The sequence below is a fragment of the Cimex lectularius genome, unplaced genomic scaffold (assembly GCF_000648675.2).
Source record: "Cimex lectularius strain Harlan isolate CLEC.00 unplaced genomic scaffold, Clec_2.1 scaffold362, whole genome shotgun sequence".
Taxonomy (NCBI): domain Eukaryota; kingdom Metazoa; phylum Arthropoda; class Insecta; order Hemiptera; family Cimicidae; genus Cimex; species Cimex lectularius.
In genome coordinates, this window is record NW_019392914.1 from 304,496 (window position 1) to 319,594 (window position 15,099).

At 32.6% G+C, this 15,099-nt stretch overlaps 1 protein-coding gene and 2 non-coding genes across 5 annotated transcripts; all 3 read left to right on the forward strand.

Moving 5' to 3' along the window:
- Positions 1 to 1,164: 1,164 nt before the first annotated feature.
- LOC112127832 lies at positions 1,165 to 1,377 on the forward strand. The gene has a single exon (XR_002910743.1). It is a non-coding gene; the product is annotated as a small nucleolar RNA U3 (small nucleolar RNA).
- On the forward strand, positions 1,171 to 12,092 carry LOC106672053 (peroxisomal membrane protein PEX13). Of its 3 annotated transcripts, XM_014403156.2 has the most exons (7): positions 7,259 to 7,488; positions 7,833 to 7,926; positions 10,330 to 10,566; positions 10,626 to 10,873; positions 10,937 to 11,122; positions 11,189 to 11,382; positions 11,440 to 12,092. In XM_014403156.2, the coding sequence occupies exons 2-7, from the start codon at positions 7,898 to 7,900 to the stop codon at positions 11,536 to 11,538; spliced, it is 993 nt and encodes a 330-aa protein (XP_014258642.1). In that variant the 5' UTR covers positions 7,259 to 7,488; positions 7,833 to 7,897; the 3' UTR covers positions 11,539 to 12,092. The 3 variants fall into 3 exon arrangements, with proteins under 3 accessions (XP_024085055.1, XP_014258642.1, XP_014258641.1); XM_024229287.1 differs by lacking the exons at positions 7,259 to 7,488; positions 7,833 to 7,926 and adding an exon at positions 1,171 to 1,489; XM_014403155.2 differs by lacking the exon at positions 7,833 to 7,926 and having other exon boundaries at positions 7,260 to 7,488.
- On the forward strand, positions 3,673 to 3,885 carry LOC112127833. Its single transcript, XR_002910744.1, has one exon. It is a non-coding gene; the product is annotated as a small nucleolar RNA U3 (small nucleolar RNA).
- Positions 12,093 to 15,099: the final 3,007 nt, after the last annotated feature.

Sequence of the window (15,099 nt, forward strand, 5' to 3'; positions counted from 1 at the left end):
TAAAATTGTCTTGTGGTATTTGAACATATGTGTAGGAAACAACAAATATATCAAAGCTATGGGCAATTCCGAATTATTTTTTGTTGCTCATAGCAACAATCAATCAACACGGAACAACACTTTCAATAAATACACCGGATAAGTTTATTGTTCATCAGAAAAGGCCCAGAAGTGTTTTCAGCTTTTCACCACAGTAGGTTATACAGAAACAACGATTGATAATTTGTTCTTTAAAATATAATAATTTGAAGATATTGGCAAAAATCGATCTAGTTTTGATTGATTAATTTGCCATAACTGGTTATCCAAAATGTAATGCTCAAATATTAAAAAACCACGCATCCAATTAATGTAGCTTAAACAGCCATGATTCAACATTGTTTTCTTGCTTCATAGCTGTGATTTTTCATATGAAAAGTATATTAAAACATACTTGATTACGAATAATAAATTAGCTTAAACTAAAAAAATAAGTTTTATTGTTTTCATATTTTCTCACTGTTACATTATTCATTATTACAAAAAGCAAAATTGTAATATTGCAAATGTATTACCTAAAATAAATAAGTATAAGTTGCCGACAAATTTCATAAATGTCTGTAAAATTTTCCATTTTTTTAATACCAATTTGTCCTATTTAATTTCGATTATTTACGAAGATAATACCACGCGAATTAAACAAAATATGTAAAACAAAGTGGGTAAAATTACCTTGGAGATATTTGAATATGTATATAACAAATAACACATACATTAAAGCTTGGGTCATTCCGAATTATTTTTTACCGTTCATCGTAATAATCAATCAACACGGAACAATCCTTTCAATGGATAGACGGATAAGTTTTTTGTTCACCAGAAGAGGCCCAGAAGTGCACCCCCTTCACCATACCTACTTGTAACCGTAAAATTGCCGGAAGGTAGCGCTTTCACAATTATTACGCTCCTTCTGATCACAACTTCTTACTACATTATTAGAATAATTGCTTAACTAAATTGAAAACAATTAAAACATATAATATAACAAAAGAATCTTACTATCAATTAAAATATTGTAAACGTAATGGATTTTTAGGAGAGGAGATTGTAGACGTGAAGTTGACTTCCCAGTCGGTCGAGAGCAGTTTTACCATTAGAGGTGAAAGGTGCGTTCCGGGTAAAGTCAAGATCATACTTCCACAGGATCATTTCTGTAGTAGATCTTCACAAAATCCGGCTACAACAGTCGAATACCTAAAACCACGATGAGGAAGCGTGGCGTTCTCCCCTGAGCGTGAGGCAGTTTCGGTAGTTCAGTCATTATGAACTACCAAAACATCGATGACCGTCGGCTTTCCCTTACCAGGGAAGGCGTGGGGACAACGCTTTCTGAGTGGTACTCAAATAATCATGAAAAAATATATTAACAGGGGAAGTTTGTGTCCGAGTGGTTTGAACTTTGAAGTCACAGCAGCAGCAACGTATATGAGCCCCGTAGCTAACTTTTCATGTGAGTTTAGTTATCTTTCAATTATAAGTGAGTGGATTAATTGAATACAATATAATTGAAATTAACATTTATATTTTCTTTAAATACCAAATATTATTTTTATTATTTTATTTTATAGTGAACTGTTTAAGAGACTTTTTCTTTATGAATTCTTAAATTCTCTATTCTTTATGTGTAGTGATTAGTGACCGTTAATCGATAATTATTCAGAAATCGTGAGATGCGTTGGCACATAAAGAAAATGTTTTTCTGAAACCTACGTCACACCAGACCGCATCTCACGATCTGTGAATAATTTCTATTCTTAGAAGAAGAATATATCTACTTTCTTCTTTATGAATTCTTAAATTCTGTATGTTCTAATTTCTTCTTTATGAATTCTAAAATATTCTATTCTCTTCTAATTAAATTCTATATTCTCTTAGAATTACATGATGTAAAAACCTAATCTTCCTATGTAAATATTGGTTAACCGTGGTGAAACAATACGAAATGAAAAACCGTACGAATTTTTCTGGTGCATGCTTCAAGAAGTTACATTTCCCCTCACCAGAAATAATTAATTACATATGCAGTTGATATTGAAATCCAGCAGAGAAACAATGGCATATTATAGGTTTTCGCAATCAATTGGGCTCCTGGAGTTGAAAGTAGAGATCCAACAGACATTAGACACAGTTCGTTTTATAAATATTTGTCCACTTTTGCCTTCAAACTTGATCAATATTTCAGCATACGTACTGTGAGAGATTTTCTAATGAAAACATTTTAGCTTATGGGTATGGGTACGAGTCTACCCAGGCATTTAACCCCTCGGGTCTTAGTCACCCACCCTGCGTAATATATATGGTTAGCAACATGGTAACCTGCTATCGGAAGAATCTGCATGCAAGAGGGTTACAATGTGTATTTTATTTTAAAGAAATACTTTTTTTGTACCACTGAAAAATTAGCACGCGAAATTATTTCAATTCGTTATAAGGGCAAGAATACTGATAATTCTAGCTCCATCTAACGGGAAGTAGAGTAGTTGTATTGCAGAGGCGCTTTTTCCCAGCTTACCTTAAACCATTAAAGAAATCCTAATTTTGAATAAGGGATATTGTCAAAATCAAAATAATCGGCTCGTAAAAATAAGGAAATGATTTTGAAACACTAAATAAAAATACAATCAAAGGTCGAAAGGATATAGTGTTTCTGTTTTATTATCGGACAAAAATAACTTACCATTATTATATTCCAAGTCATCACATTAAATTACTTACAATTATAATATATAGTCAAAAGTGATCTATTTTTGATTGATTAATTTCTTTCTGTTGGTTTTACAAAATGTAATATACCTAAATAAATTTAAAAAAACATATATCCGCTTAATTTAGTTTAAAAAAGAAAACTTTAGCCAGGATTCAACAAAGTTTTCTTGCTTCACTGCGGTGAGCTCACATTATGAAAAGTATAATAAAATATACTTCATTACGTATAATAATTTAGCTTAAAATAAATTCAAAAACAAAACAGATAAGATTGATCAGGGTTTCATATTTACTCCCGGATTACTTAGTTCGAAAAGTGATTTTATGAATATCGCAAATATATTATAAAATAAATGCAGGTAAGTTCGCTAACCAGTTTTATAAATGTGTGTAAAATTTCTCCGCTTTTCTTATTCGCACTTTGTCTTACTAAATTTCGCCTCACTTCCAAGTGAATTGAAATAGGTACCACTAATTTGTATAAAATTACCTTGGACGTCTTTGAAAATGTACATAGGATATAACAGATATATTAAAGCTTGGCAACTCCGAATTATTTTTTACCGCTCATCGTAACAATCAATCAACATGGAACAACGCTTTCAATAAATAGGATAAGTTTATTGTTCACCAGAAGAGGCCCAGAAGTGCACAACTATTTGTAACTGAAAACTTGCCGGAAGGTAGCGCTTTCACAATTATTACGCTCCTTCTGATCACAACTTCTTACTACATTATTACAATAATTGCTTAAATAATTTGAAAACAATTAAAAAATATAATATAACAAAAGAGCCTTACTATCAATTAAAATACGATAAACGTAATGGATTTTTAGGAGAGGAGATTGTAGATGTGAAGTTGACTTCCCAGTCGGTCGAGAGCAGTTTTACCATTAGAGGTGAAAGGTGCGTTCCGGGTAAACTTAAGATCATACTTCTACAGGATCATTTCTGTAGTAGATCTTCACAAAATCCGGCTACAACAGTCGAATACCTTAAACCACGATGAAGAAGCGTAGCGTTCTCCCCTGAGCGTGAGGCAGTTTCGGTAGTTCAGTCATTTTGAACTACCAAAACATCGATGACCGTCAGCTTTCCCTTACCAGGGAAGGCGTGGGGTTAACGCTTTCTGAGTGGTTCTCAAATAATTACGAAAAAATATTAACTAAGGGAAATTTTTTGGCCGAGTAGATTGAAGACACAATGAAGCTCAAGTGGTTAGAGTAGCAGTATTGAGTCGTGGGTTCGAATCCCCGCTCGGGACACTAACTTTTTCATTTCAATCAAAACCTTACACAAAAATTAATTAATTGAAATAAATAATTTGGTCAATTAGACCACTAAACATAATGGAAAATGATGGTAGACTTTGTATATTTCATCATTAATTCAATCTAAAATTTATTGGATAAAAATATTTTCTTTCAATACCAGAAAGAACTGGTGAATGAAACTTTTTCATTACAACAATGAAAATTTAAATGATCCGTGAACGAACGACTTGTTTGATGGCATTGAATCATTATTTAAACCGGTAACGCCAAAAGGTTTTTATCGTTTATTAAAGGAAGTGATAATTTTAATTTGAAGTCAAACAAAACGTGAAGGCCAATTCGTTTTATAAAAAAGTTGCTACTTTTAATTTACTATCCCAAATTTGTGGTTTTATTTCCAGTTATAAAGACCAAATTTAATTCTTTTTGTCGTCTTTAGATTTTTATTTTAATGATTTCAAAGTTGAATTATATCAAGTTACAAGTTTGGAACGTTTCAAGCAATTCAATGTTTTAGGAGAGGACATTGTAGATGTGAAACTGACCTCCAAAAAGCTCTTGACTCTAACTTTTTCATTCCAACAAAGCCTTACACACAAAGAATAATTAATTGAAAGATGTAATTTGGTCAATCAGACCACTAATCATAATGGTCAAGTGATGGGAGATAATTATGTAGACTTTGTATATTTCATAATTAATTCAATCTAAAATTAATGTCGTTATCAGTAATTTTTGTTAGAAGACAATTTTAATAGATGTATCTCATTCCTGGTGATTAGTCAAATACAAATTATTTATACTTTCGAGCTACATTATTTTTATATTTTTTGCATGTTAAGGTTTTTAATTATTTATTGAAGGAAGTGATAATTTCAATTTGAAATTGTTAGAAAACGTGAAGGCCAGTCCGTTCGATGAAAAAGTATCTGTAGTTGCTACTTTTAATTTCCTACCCGAAATTTGTGTTTTTATTTACAAGAATAAATTTAATTATTTTTGTCGTCTTTTTATTTTTATTTTAATGATTTCATAGTTTTATAATATCAATAGTCCATTATATATCGTGGTTTGATTGACCAAATAACTGCTTTCAATTAATTAATCTTTTTATGTAAGATACTAGTTGAAGTGAAGCAGCGGCGTATTGAGTTGAAGGTCGTGGGTTCGAATCCCGCTCGTGTCACTAGCTTTTTCATTTCAACCAATACCTTACATAAAAAGATTAATCAATTTAATATCAATAATGTTGATTACAAGAAATGGATTGATTTAAATTCATTGTTCTTGAAGCATTTTAAGCGTTAGATGTTTACAACTTACACGCCTGTTCAAAATTACGTCAATTACGTTTGACGACGAGTACTGTATTTATATTGTCAAAATGTAGGTAATTTATTATATGTTATATTACAACTTGAAATATTAGGGTGTAAAGTATTATTTAAGTATTGCGCTATTTTAGGGCTTAATGGCCGGGGAGAAACAGAATCATAGAATTCCAACGAGTAACAAGTTGGAAACTTTCAAAGCGTGTCGATTTGTGCTTCCCATAAACGTATAACAACAAAAAAACAGGTCCTTTTAAGATTTTAATTATAGTGAATTAATTTTTTGATATAACAATGTGTAGAAATGGTAAGAGAATTTCATTATAATTTTACAATTTTTTCCATTGAAGCGTTAGCTTTTTCCAACTTGTTCAAAATGATATCAACGAGTAAAATGTTTTATAGTTTCAAAACGTATGCTATTTATTGTAAATTATCCTGAAACAAATTGAAACTATAAAAGCGTGTTCATTTGTGCTTCCCACAAACGTTTAACGACAGAAAGTTGGGTTTTTAAAAGAGTTTTATTATAGTGAATTAAATTTTTAATATCAACAATGTTTGGGAATAATAAGAGCCATTGCCTTCAAATACTGCAATTTTTCTTCCAATGAAACTTTAGGTATTTCCAACTTATAAGCCTGTTCAAAATGATCTCAACGAGTAAAATATTTTTTTACTTTCAAAATGTTTGCTATTTATTGTGAACTATCTAGAAACAAATTGAAACCAGTTGGAAACTTTCAAAGCATGTTTATTTGTGCTTTCTATAAACGTTTAACGACAGAAAACTGACTCTTTTAAGATTTTTATTTTAGTGAATAAAATTTTTAATATCAACAATGTTTGGGAATAATAAGAGATTGATTGAACTTCGATTTAATATAAAAAATATTTTTTTTGCATTGTATAAATTCACTTTTCTCACATCCTACATGTATTTGTTAAATTTGAACAATGTTTGTAAATCCCAGGCCCTGAAGATGATCTCAATAAAAGATCGAAACGTTTGCACGAAAAAAAAATGTTTTTCTGAAACCAACGTCACACCAGACCGCATCTCACGATTTCTGAATAATCAATAATAAGAGATTGTATTATAATATTGCAACTTTTAGCGTTAGGTGTTTCCAACTTGTAAGCCTGTTCAAAATGACCTCAACGAGTAAAATGCGTTTTACTTTCAAAATGTATGCTATTTATTGTAAATTATCAAGAAACAATTTTATCTAAGCAGCCTGATGACTGAAGAATAGAATTATTGAATTCCAACGGGTAGCAAGTTGGAAATTTTCAAAGCGTGTTTATTTGTGCTTTTTAAAAATGTTTAACGACAGAAAGCTGGCACTTTGAACATTTTTATTTTAGTTGTTAATTCAAATTTAATTGAATTTTTAATATCAACAATGTGTGTTAATGATAAGAGAATTGCATTATAATGTTCCATTTTTTCCAATGAAGCGTTAGGTGTTTCCAACTTGCAAGCCTGTTCAAAATGATCAATGTTTTTAAATTGTTTTTTACTTTTAAAATGTAAGCTATTTTTTGTAAACGATCGAGAAACAAATTTATCTAAGCAGCCTGATCACGGGAAGAACAGAATCACTGAATTCCAACGGGTAACAAGTTGGAAACTTCTGCGTCAAACAAGCTTAATGTCATCGGAAAATTGAATCATTGAATTCCAACCGGTAACAAGGTGGAAGGTTTCAATGATCCTGAAATTTGCCGGTCTGGAAAACTTCCTTCTCACCGCCTTGCCCTTAGATTTCTTCTTGAAACCCCTTAGTTTTTCCTCTTTGAGTCAATCCCAAAGAAACCTCATTTTGATCAATGAAAAATCACGAGTGATTGAAATCCAGTATCGTTTCAATCGCCGCTAGCGACTTTGGCGGCTCGTACTCGAATTATTTTTATCTGGGCCTCCCCTCTTCCCGCACCGTTCAAGGAACTAGACTATCAAAATGACTATCTTGTTTTTCACTTGTACGTCGTTTCCAATCGTTTAACTTGTATTTCTCTCGTCCCTCCATCCGAGCCGACATCCGTCATCATCTTCGAGCCGGCCCGAGCATCATCACAGATGACGCCTCCTGAAAAATCCTTGGCCAATGTGCCTAACCTCAGGAACTCTTAGTAAGTTTTGAAACTCAAATTAAAAACATCGTCCTTCATTGTTTATTCAAATTTGTGTACTAATTAGCACAGTTTTTTATTACGTTTATGACGTAAGTACATCAATTTAGTTCCTCCATTAAATTATATTTTTCTATTTTTACCTATTTTATCATTTTTTTTTTTTTAATTGTGTCCAGAATAAATTGTTAGTTTTTTCTTTGTTGAATATGAAATAATACAACAAAGCAAGCTAAAGTAAAACAAAAAATGGCCTAATTCACCCCTTTTACTTTGAATTTTTCATGTTAAATTATAGCTAATATATATTTTATTTAATTAATTAATTGAGACGCAATTTCAAGAAAATGATGACTAACAGTCTGACTAATGAAACGATCAGATTTTCGAAGAACCATAGGAAAGCCCAATGCTTCGTACTTACAACGTAACTCGAAGGTAAACCTCTAAAAGTTTCAGAAGGTTTTATTTACCGATGTTGAAATTTCATGTTTATAGACCATAATTTATAATTTGTTTTTGTTTTTAAAGCCTAGGTGTTAAGTTTACCTGCTTTTTCAGATTTACATGTTTCGACAAAGTCCTTCATGTTCAAACATGTCAAAAATGGCAAGGCCTAGTACGTATGAAGAGTTTTCCAATGCGCGTTAGTGGAATACTGAAGTTTGAAGTAGAGCGTACACATGGTAATGCACGATTAAGCCCAACTCATGTATTAACGTGCGATTCAAGATTCCCCTCACTACCGAGTCGAGATACAAAGTCGGATAGGGATAGGGAAAAAAGAAGTGGCCACAAGGCCTAATGCACTTCGACCTGATTAGATCAATCTTCTCTATTTTATATAACTCACTCCCAGCTTCAGGTTGTTAATCAACCTCCACAGCCTTGTCTTAATGCAAGATGTGTACGATTTTGCTTGTGGTTTTTCCTGTCCTAGTTGCAAGAACCTGCACCTAACAGAACTTCAAAAAAGCATAAAATGTGTTCTGCGGTCTCCTCCTCTTCTTGGCGGTATCTGCGCAGTGTTTCTTCTGTCCGTACTCCTTTCCAGGGCATGTGCTTTCTTAAGTGGCAGTGCCCTGCCAGGAGTCCAACCAGAATCCTGGTTCATTTGCGGTTCTTCCAGTAATTCTTTTGTAAGTTTTGCAGATGAACCTTCTATGAATCACTTCGCACGACTTTTGCCTGTTGTATTGTTCCACCAAGTTTTGGACTCATTGAGGATCCATTTTGTGGAAAAATGCTAAGCCACAGGCTTGAGGACCTAGAGAGACCATGTTGGCTCCCTCTTTGGCCAAAATGCCAACCTTTTTGTTGCTTCTATGCCCCAAATGCCTGGGGACCGTTGCAAGGGTCAGGTCACATTGTCGCTGACTTCCATCAGAGCCTCCATACAGTTTGAAACGCTCTTTGCCTTCACCTCGCATGAGGTGCCCACATTTAGTGTTGCCTGACTTTTATAGATCATCCAAGATTGCATTCCTAGCCTTTTTATTTCTCTGGCGCATTGTTCAATCTCTATGATTTCAGACCGGAAAACTGTAGCACAAAGAATTCTTCGGGTTTTCATTAGAAATCTTTTCCAAGGACTGCAAAGGCGTTTTTTTTTTTTTTTTTAAATGTACCGTTTTTTTTTTAAATTCTTTACTCAATAATAGTGTACCCTGGTTCTCAAAACATGAATAAACCTAAATATATTAAAATTTAAGGGAGGAGCATTAATTTTGTCCAACAGTGTATTAGGAAACAAGAGTATTGGTGCTTGTACTTTGTAGTCCGTGTACTTGTTTATTTTAACAACTTTTTGTCATTTCTTATACTACGTACAATATTTTCAATAAATAAATAAATGGCACTTACTACAAATTATTATCTTAGACAAAATCCCATGACAGAGGATCTAGCCCTGAGGAAGGTGAAATAAAACACCGAAAGATTGGTGTAGTTTCAACACCAGAATTTTCTTTGGACAGGTTGAATAACAGCTGATCGCTCACCTTTATATCATTGTGTCTCATTTATGTTCATCCATGGTAGTATGCAACTTGTTGAATGTTTATGTTAGAACATTTTTTATGATCTGCTTATTCTTGCTGTACATTTCAGCATGACTGTGACATTGTGCATTGTTAAAAACTGGCAAAACAAATAAAGCATTGCCTTGCTTTAAAGTTGTGCTGGGTGTGTGTCTTGCTGAGCAGTATTTGATCATAATATCCAAATGATTATGTTTTGCTTTTGGCATTTAATCCATAAAAACTCAAAGTTAAAAAAAATTAAATTAACATTTTTTTTCTTTTCAATTTCAGTTTTTATCATTTTTCACAATAGTGTGCAGATTTCCCTATGGCATTACATTTTATGATTATTAGTTAATTTGGTGTTATTCATTTTGTATCCATTTAACGGTCTATGTGTTTGTCGAGCACAGTTTTACCATCATTACAATTAATTAAGGTTTTGAGTTGAGATAAAAAAGTCATTGGCACGAGCGGGATTCGAACCCATGATCTTCTGCTAGATACGCCGCTGCTCTACCACTTGAGCTATCGTGACCTCGATCCACTCGGACACCAACCTCCCATCTCAACCCCACCTTTTGAATTTTCCCTCCTTTTTGCCATTTTTCAAATGTCTTGTAATCTATTTGATTCTCGGTGACAAATGAATTTTTATCTCAACTAAAAACCTTAATTAATTGTAATATATTAATTGGTCAAGCAGACCACAAAATTAGTGAATTTATCATCATTGATCATCAGAGTCTGCAATTTTCATATTATTTGCCAAGTTCAAAGTTGATAATATTTTTAATTGATTTTAATTTTTTTTTGTTAGTGTTGATATCAATAGCTCTTTGCAAGATGTGAGAAGATTGGCTGCGCCGGGACCAGGACATGGAAACGCTTCAGGACCGCCTCCCCGCCCACGCCGTTCCTTATCCGCGAACCAGTCTTACTACCCATCTCGGTATGGCATGTATGGAGGAGCTGCCTCGTATTCCATGTACGGGGGCGGCTATTCGGCAGGAAACTACATGGGCGGAGGTTATGGAGTCGGTCCGTTTGAGAACAGGTATCGTATTTAATAAGTTCATTGTCGCGTTGTTAACTATAAAACTATAATTTTGTCAGATTTGTCCAATTGGCTGAAGAAAGCTCAATGCCAGCTTTTCAACGTGTCGAGTCCTTTGTACGCGCTTTTACTTCAATTTCTATGATGATGGAGTCGACGTACCACGCCATGTCAATGTCGTTCAGAGCGGTTTTGAGTGTCGCTGAAAATATGTCTAGGCTCAAAGGTGTCCTCTCAGACATCCTTGCCTCTTTGGCAATTTTTAGAAGGATACGTTATTTTTACCGTAGAATATTATACATGCTCAGTATGTATCAATTAGATATTTATATTTTTTAAACATTTTTTCAATATATTATAATTTTTGTAGGGCTTATTAATAAAACTCAGATTGAAGAAGAAGCGTGGCGATTTGCCGAGGGTTGTTCAGATGCTGCGTCTCAGCAGCGCCCCGCTAGAAATTCTTTATTACCGCTGGCAGCAGTTTTTGGCCTGTTTTTAGGTGGACCTTATGTTCTTTACACACTCTTTGCTCCTAAGGAAGGAACTGACAGCAGTAAGAACTTGTTTTTAACCGTAAATAAAATTAAAAATTGTCATTTTTTTTTTTTCAACTTTGTAGTACCCCAAGAGGGAATGATGAAAGTAGTCACAGGGTACGATTTCATACCTGCTCAGTCTGACGAGCTCGGTTTTAAGAAAGGTGAGGTACTTTTAGTCCGCCAATCGGATTTAAACAGCAAGAGGAGTTGGTTAATGGCCTGGAAAGGGCAGCAATCGGGCATGGTACCGCTCAACTACCTAGCCATCGTTCATGTATGTACAATCATACGTAATAATAATAACCCGTAAATAATTTTTGTTTATCTTTAGATCAAGAAAAATCCCCAACCCAAGGTGCAAAAATTGCAAGAGCCTGTCATTGAAGAGGACTATTTAATAAATGATACCAAGAAAAGCGTTACACAATAATAAAGTCAAAAAATGCTATGTCTATGTGATAACATTTTTATACACTTGGTCCATTATTTTTGGTTTTGTACTCAATTTTTTTTTTTATACAATGTGTTGGAACGGTAGAAAACATATTAATGTTTAAAAGTCTTATGTTGTATGATTTTTATTTATTGGCCGTTTTATGGCTGAATTTTTTGTAATGTTTTTTTAATAATAATTTTCTAACAGTTCTGTTATAGTACATTGTTTCTGCCAATGTTAAACATAATGGATCAATATAATTGAAAACAGACTTAATTTTATCCTTTGATGGAATATTTAGGACTAACCCAATGAGCCATCACTTAAAAAGTTCGATATTCATATTTTCAAACTTCTTATGATGCTATGTTTAAATCGTAATTAACAATTTTTTAAAATAGTTGTTAAATGTTTTTATGTAAATAAGCATACGTTTTGCTATGTATTGGGGTTTATTTTGTATGTATATTCAGCGACTTGTATTTTTCAAAGGAATTAGTTTTCATCTATGTACAAACGTTTAAAGAATACAAGGTTTTAAAAACGAATTTGTTTTTAGAAATTATCTTATCTTTGACCTGTTTCTTTGTTAAATTAGTTTTATTGACGTTTTGATTGAACAAAACATTTTTGAAATGTGATAATCTAAACAGGTGATTTATTTTAAACAACTAAGCTTAGTAGGCTTGACTGTGTAAGGATAAGAGGATGCCCTTGATACGTTGTTTAATTGTTAGATTTTCTGTAACTATATCACCATCTGGACTGCAAATATATTAATGTTACGTTCATTATCACCAGTCGTATCCCACTGCAGCTAACGATAATTGTTATTAAGGATTTGTTATTCTTACTGTAAGCCTGCCCTCATCGTAGAACAAGTTCTACTTGATAAGGAAGAAAAAAAAAAAAATAAATAAATAAACGTCCATAGAAAAAAAAAGGCTGGAAATCAGAAGGGGCAATCACCCAGATTAGCTCTAGATTACCCACAACATATGCAATAGTTAAGCAGTTGGACAAGGGTATCGCTGACCCAGACAAGAGCCACAGGATGTTTCCCCACGAATGAAGTTGCAATAGTTGGACAACTGGTCAGATAAATCACAAGATTGAGGTATTTAGTATTGAAAGGTTGTCACAAGTTCAAAAATATGTAGCGACATGGGATGTCATTTGTCGCATCAACTAGGTGCACGATACCCGTATTTGCTTGTCAACCTATGGCATGGGAACTCCCCCAACTAAAAGAAACACACCAATCTCGCAATGCAACCATTGCTGGAACTTAAATGCATTTTTCCTGTATTTTACCTATGATGGAAGTTCCACAGAAAAAATACTTCAACCTTGACAAAAATCTAGAACTCCCTGACTTTTGATTTTTCTTTCCACCTGTACTCTGAAACTTGGTATAAAAAGGGATGATTTGGAAATCAAAAGTAAGTCAAGACCAAGGACTCAGAGACCTCACCTTACGCAGTGAACAGAAGCAACCATGCTTCGTCTGGGACTGAACAAGGGGACTCAGCTGACCAAAGCCAGCAAGGACCAGTGCGACACATCAAGATCAAGCCAAGATTCCGGAATGGCACTGAAGATTCTGTGGATGCTAATTGTGGTGACTGTTGTTTGGGGTAAGTCCCTTTTTCAATAGACTCATCCCAAATTTAGAGTAATTGCTGACTTTTTAGATTGATTAAAATTTTGTTGTTGCTTATGTTCTTTTAAGAGATGGAATTGTGTTAAAATAAATGTTGGAGTATAAACTCTCTGATTTATTAAATTCTAAAATACTCACCTTCCTCTATACAAGAATTAGTAGCAAAGCGCTTATGCCGACTACTCTTATCGTTTAGAGAAAAGCAAGCGAATATAGAGAAAATTATCTGGCTGTCGCTGCTTACATTATCATATGATTCGAACTTGTGACCTTTACTGTACAATGATGAATCTTGGGTCAATGCCTTAACCATTGCGGCCACTGTCATCCCTATCCCAATTGTGTTGTGTTCTGATCTGACAGTTACCATAATTGTATGGTGACAAAATTCCAATAGCTGGTAAAAGAAAAGGCAACGAAATCAGCAGAAACATACATCAAGCAATTATGCTCAAAATTTTGACTACCTTCAAAAATATATAATTTTGTATCATCCGTTTTTGACTATAGTCAAAAATAGAAAATTAAGTAATCATTGTTTTTTTTTACTGTGGTAAAAAATAGAGAATCATATAATCATTGTTTTCTGCCTATGGTCAAAGATAGAGAATTATGTAAACAATGTTTTTTTTTTACTATGGTCAAAAATGAAGAATTATGTAATCAATGTTTTTTTGACTGGTCAAAAATAGTGAACTAAGTAATCAGTTTTTTTGGCTGTGGTCAAAAATAGAGAATCATAATCATTGTTTTCTGCCTATGGTCAAAAATAGATAATTTTGTAATAATTATTTTTGGACTATGGTCAAAAATAGATAATTTTGTAATAATTATTTTTTGACTATGGTCAAAAACAGATAATTTTGTAATAATTATTTTTTGACTATGGTCAAAAATAGATAATTTTGTAATAATTATTTTTTGACTATGGTCAAAAATAGATAATTTTGTAATAATTATTTTTTGACTATGGTCAAAAATAGATAATTTTGTAATAATTATTTTTTGACTATGGTCAAAAACAGATAATTTTGTAATAATTATTTTTTGACTGGTCAAAAATAGATAATTTTGTAATAATTATTTTTTGACTATGGTCAAAAATAGATAATTTTGTAATAATTATTTTTTGACTATGGTCGAAAATAGATAATTTTGTAATAATTATTTTTTGACTATGGTCGAAAATAGATAATTTTGTAATAATTATTTTTTGACTATGGTCAAAAATAGATAATTTTGTAATAATTATTTTTTGACTGGTCAAAAATAGAGAATTATGTATTTATTTTAATCCACTTATGTATTTACCAGTCATAGTTAACTTTATTAATTATTTTAATGAATTATACTTTTCATCTAAGGCCTACATTGGGATGAAGCTAGTGCCACTAGCTGGATTAGAACCCATGACCACGAAGTCAAGATAGCTCAAGTTAATTGGTTAGAGCAGAAGTTTCAAGTTCCATAAGACTATGCATATGTAATAATGAATAATTGAAACATAAATAATACACATATAATGATTATTATTATGATTAATTAAATTCAACATAACAAACCCAAATAAAATATTCTAAGTATTGTGCCTTTAATAAACATTCGTATAAAAGAAGTGAGAAGGAATCTTAAAAATTTAATGGAACCGCATTAATATATAAATGTTTATAAACCGCAGGAATATATAAACAAATACACTGATGGAAAAATTTTCTATCAACCTATGTTTTTATAGCACTGGTCGTGATAATTGTCGATTGATAGGGCAAGACCATTAAAATCTTAATAGATAGGCTTTTCCATGAACATTAAACATAATAATATTACGTAAACAAAGATTGAAATTGTTCACTTAATTGGAAGTTTGTTTTTTATGCTTTACTTAATTAAGG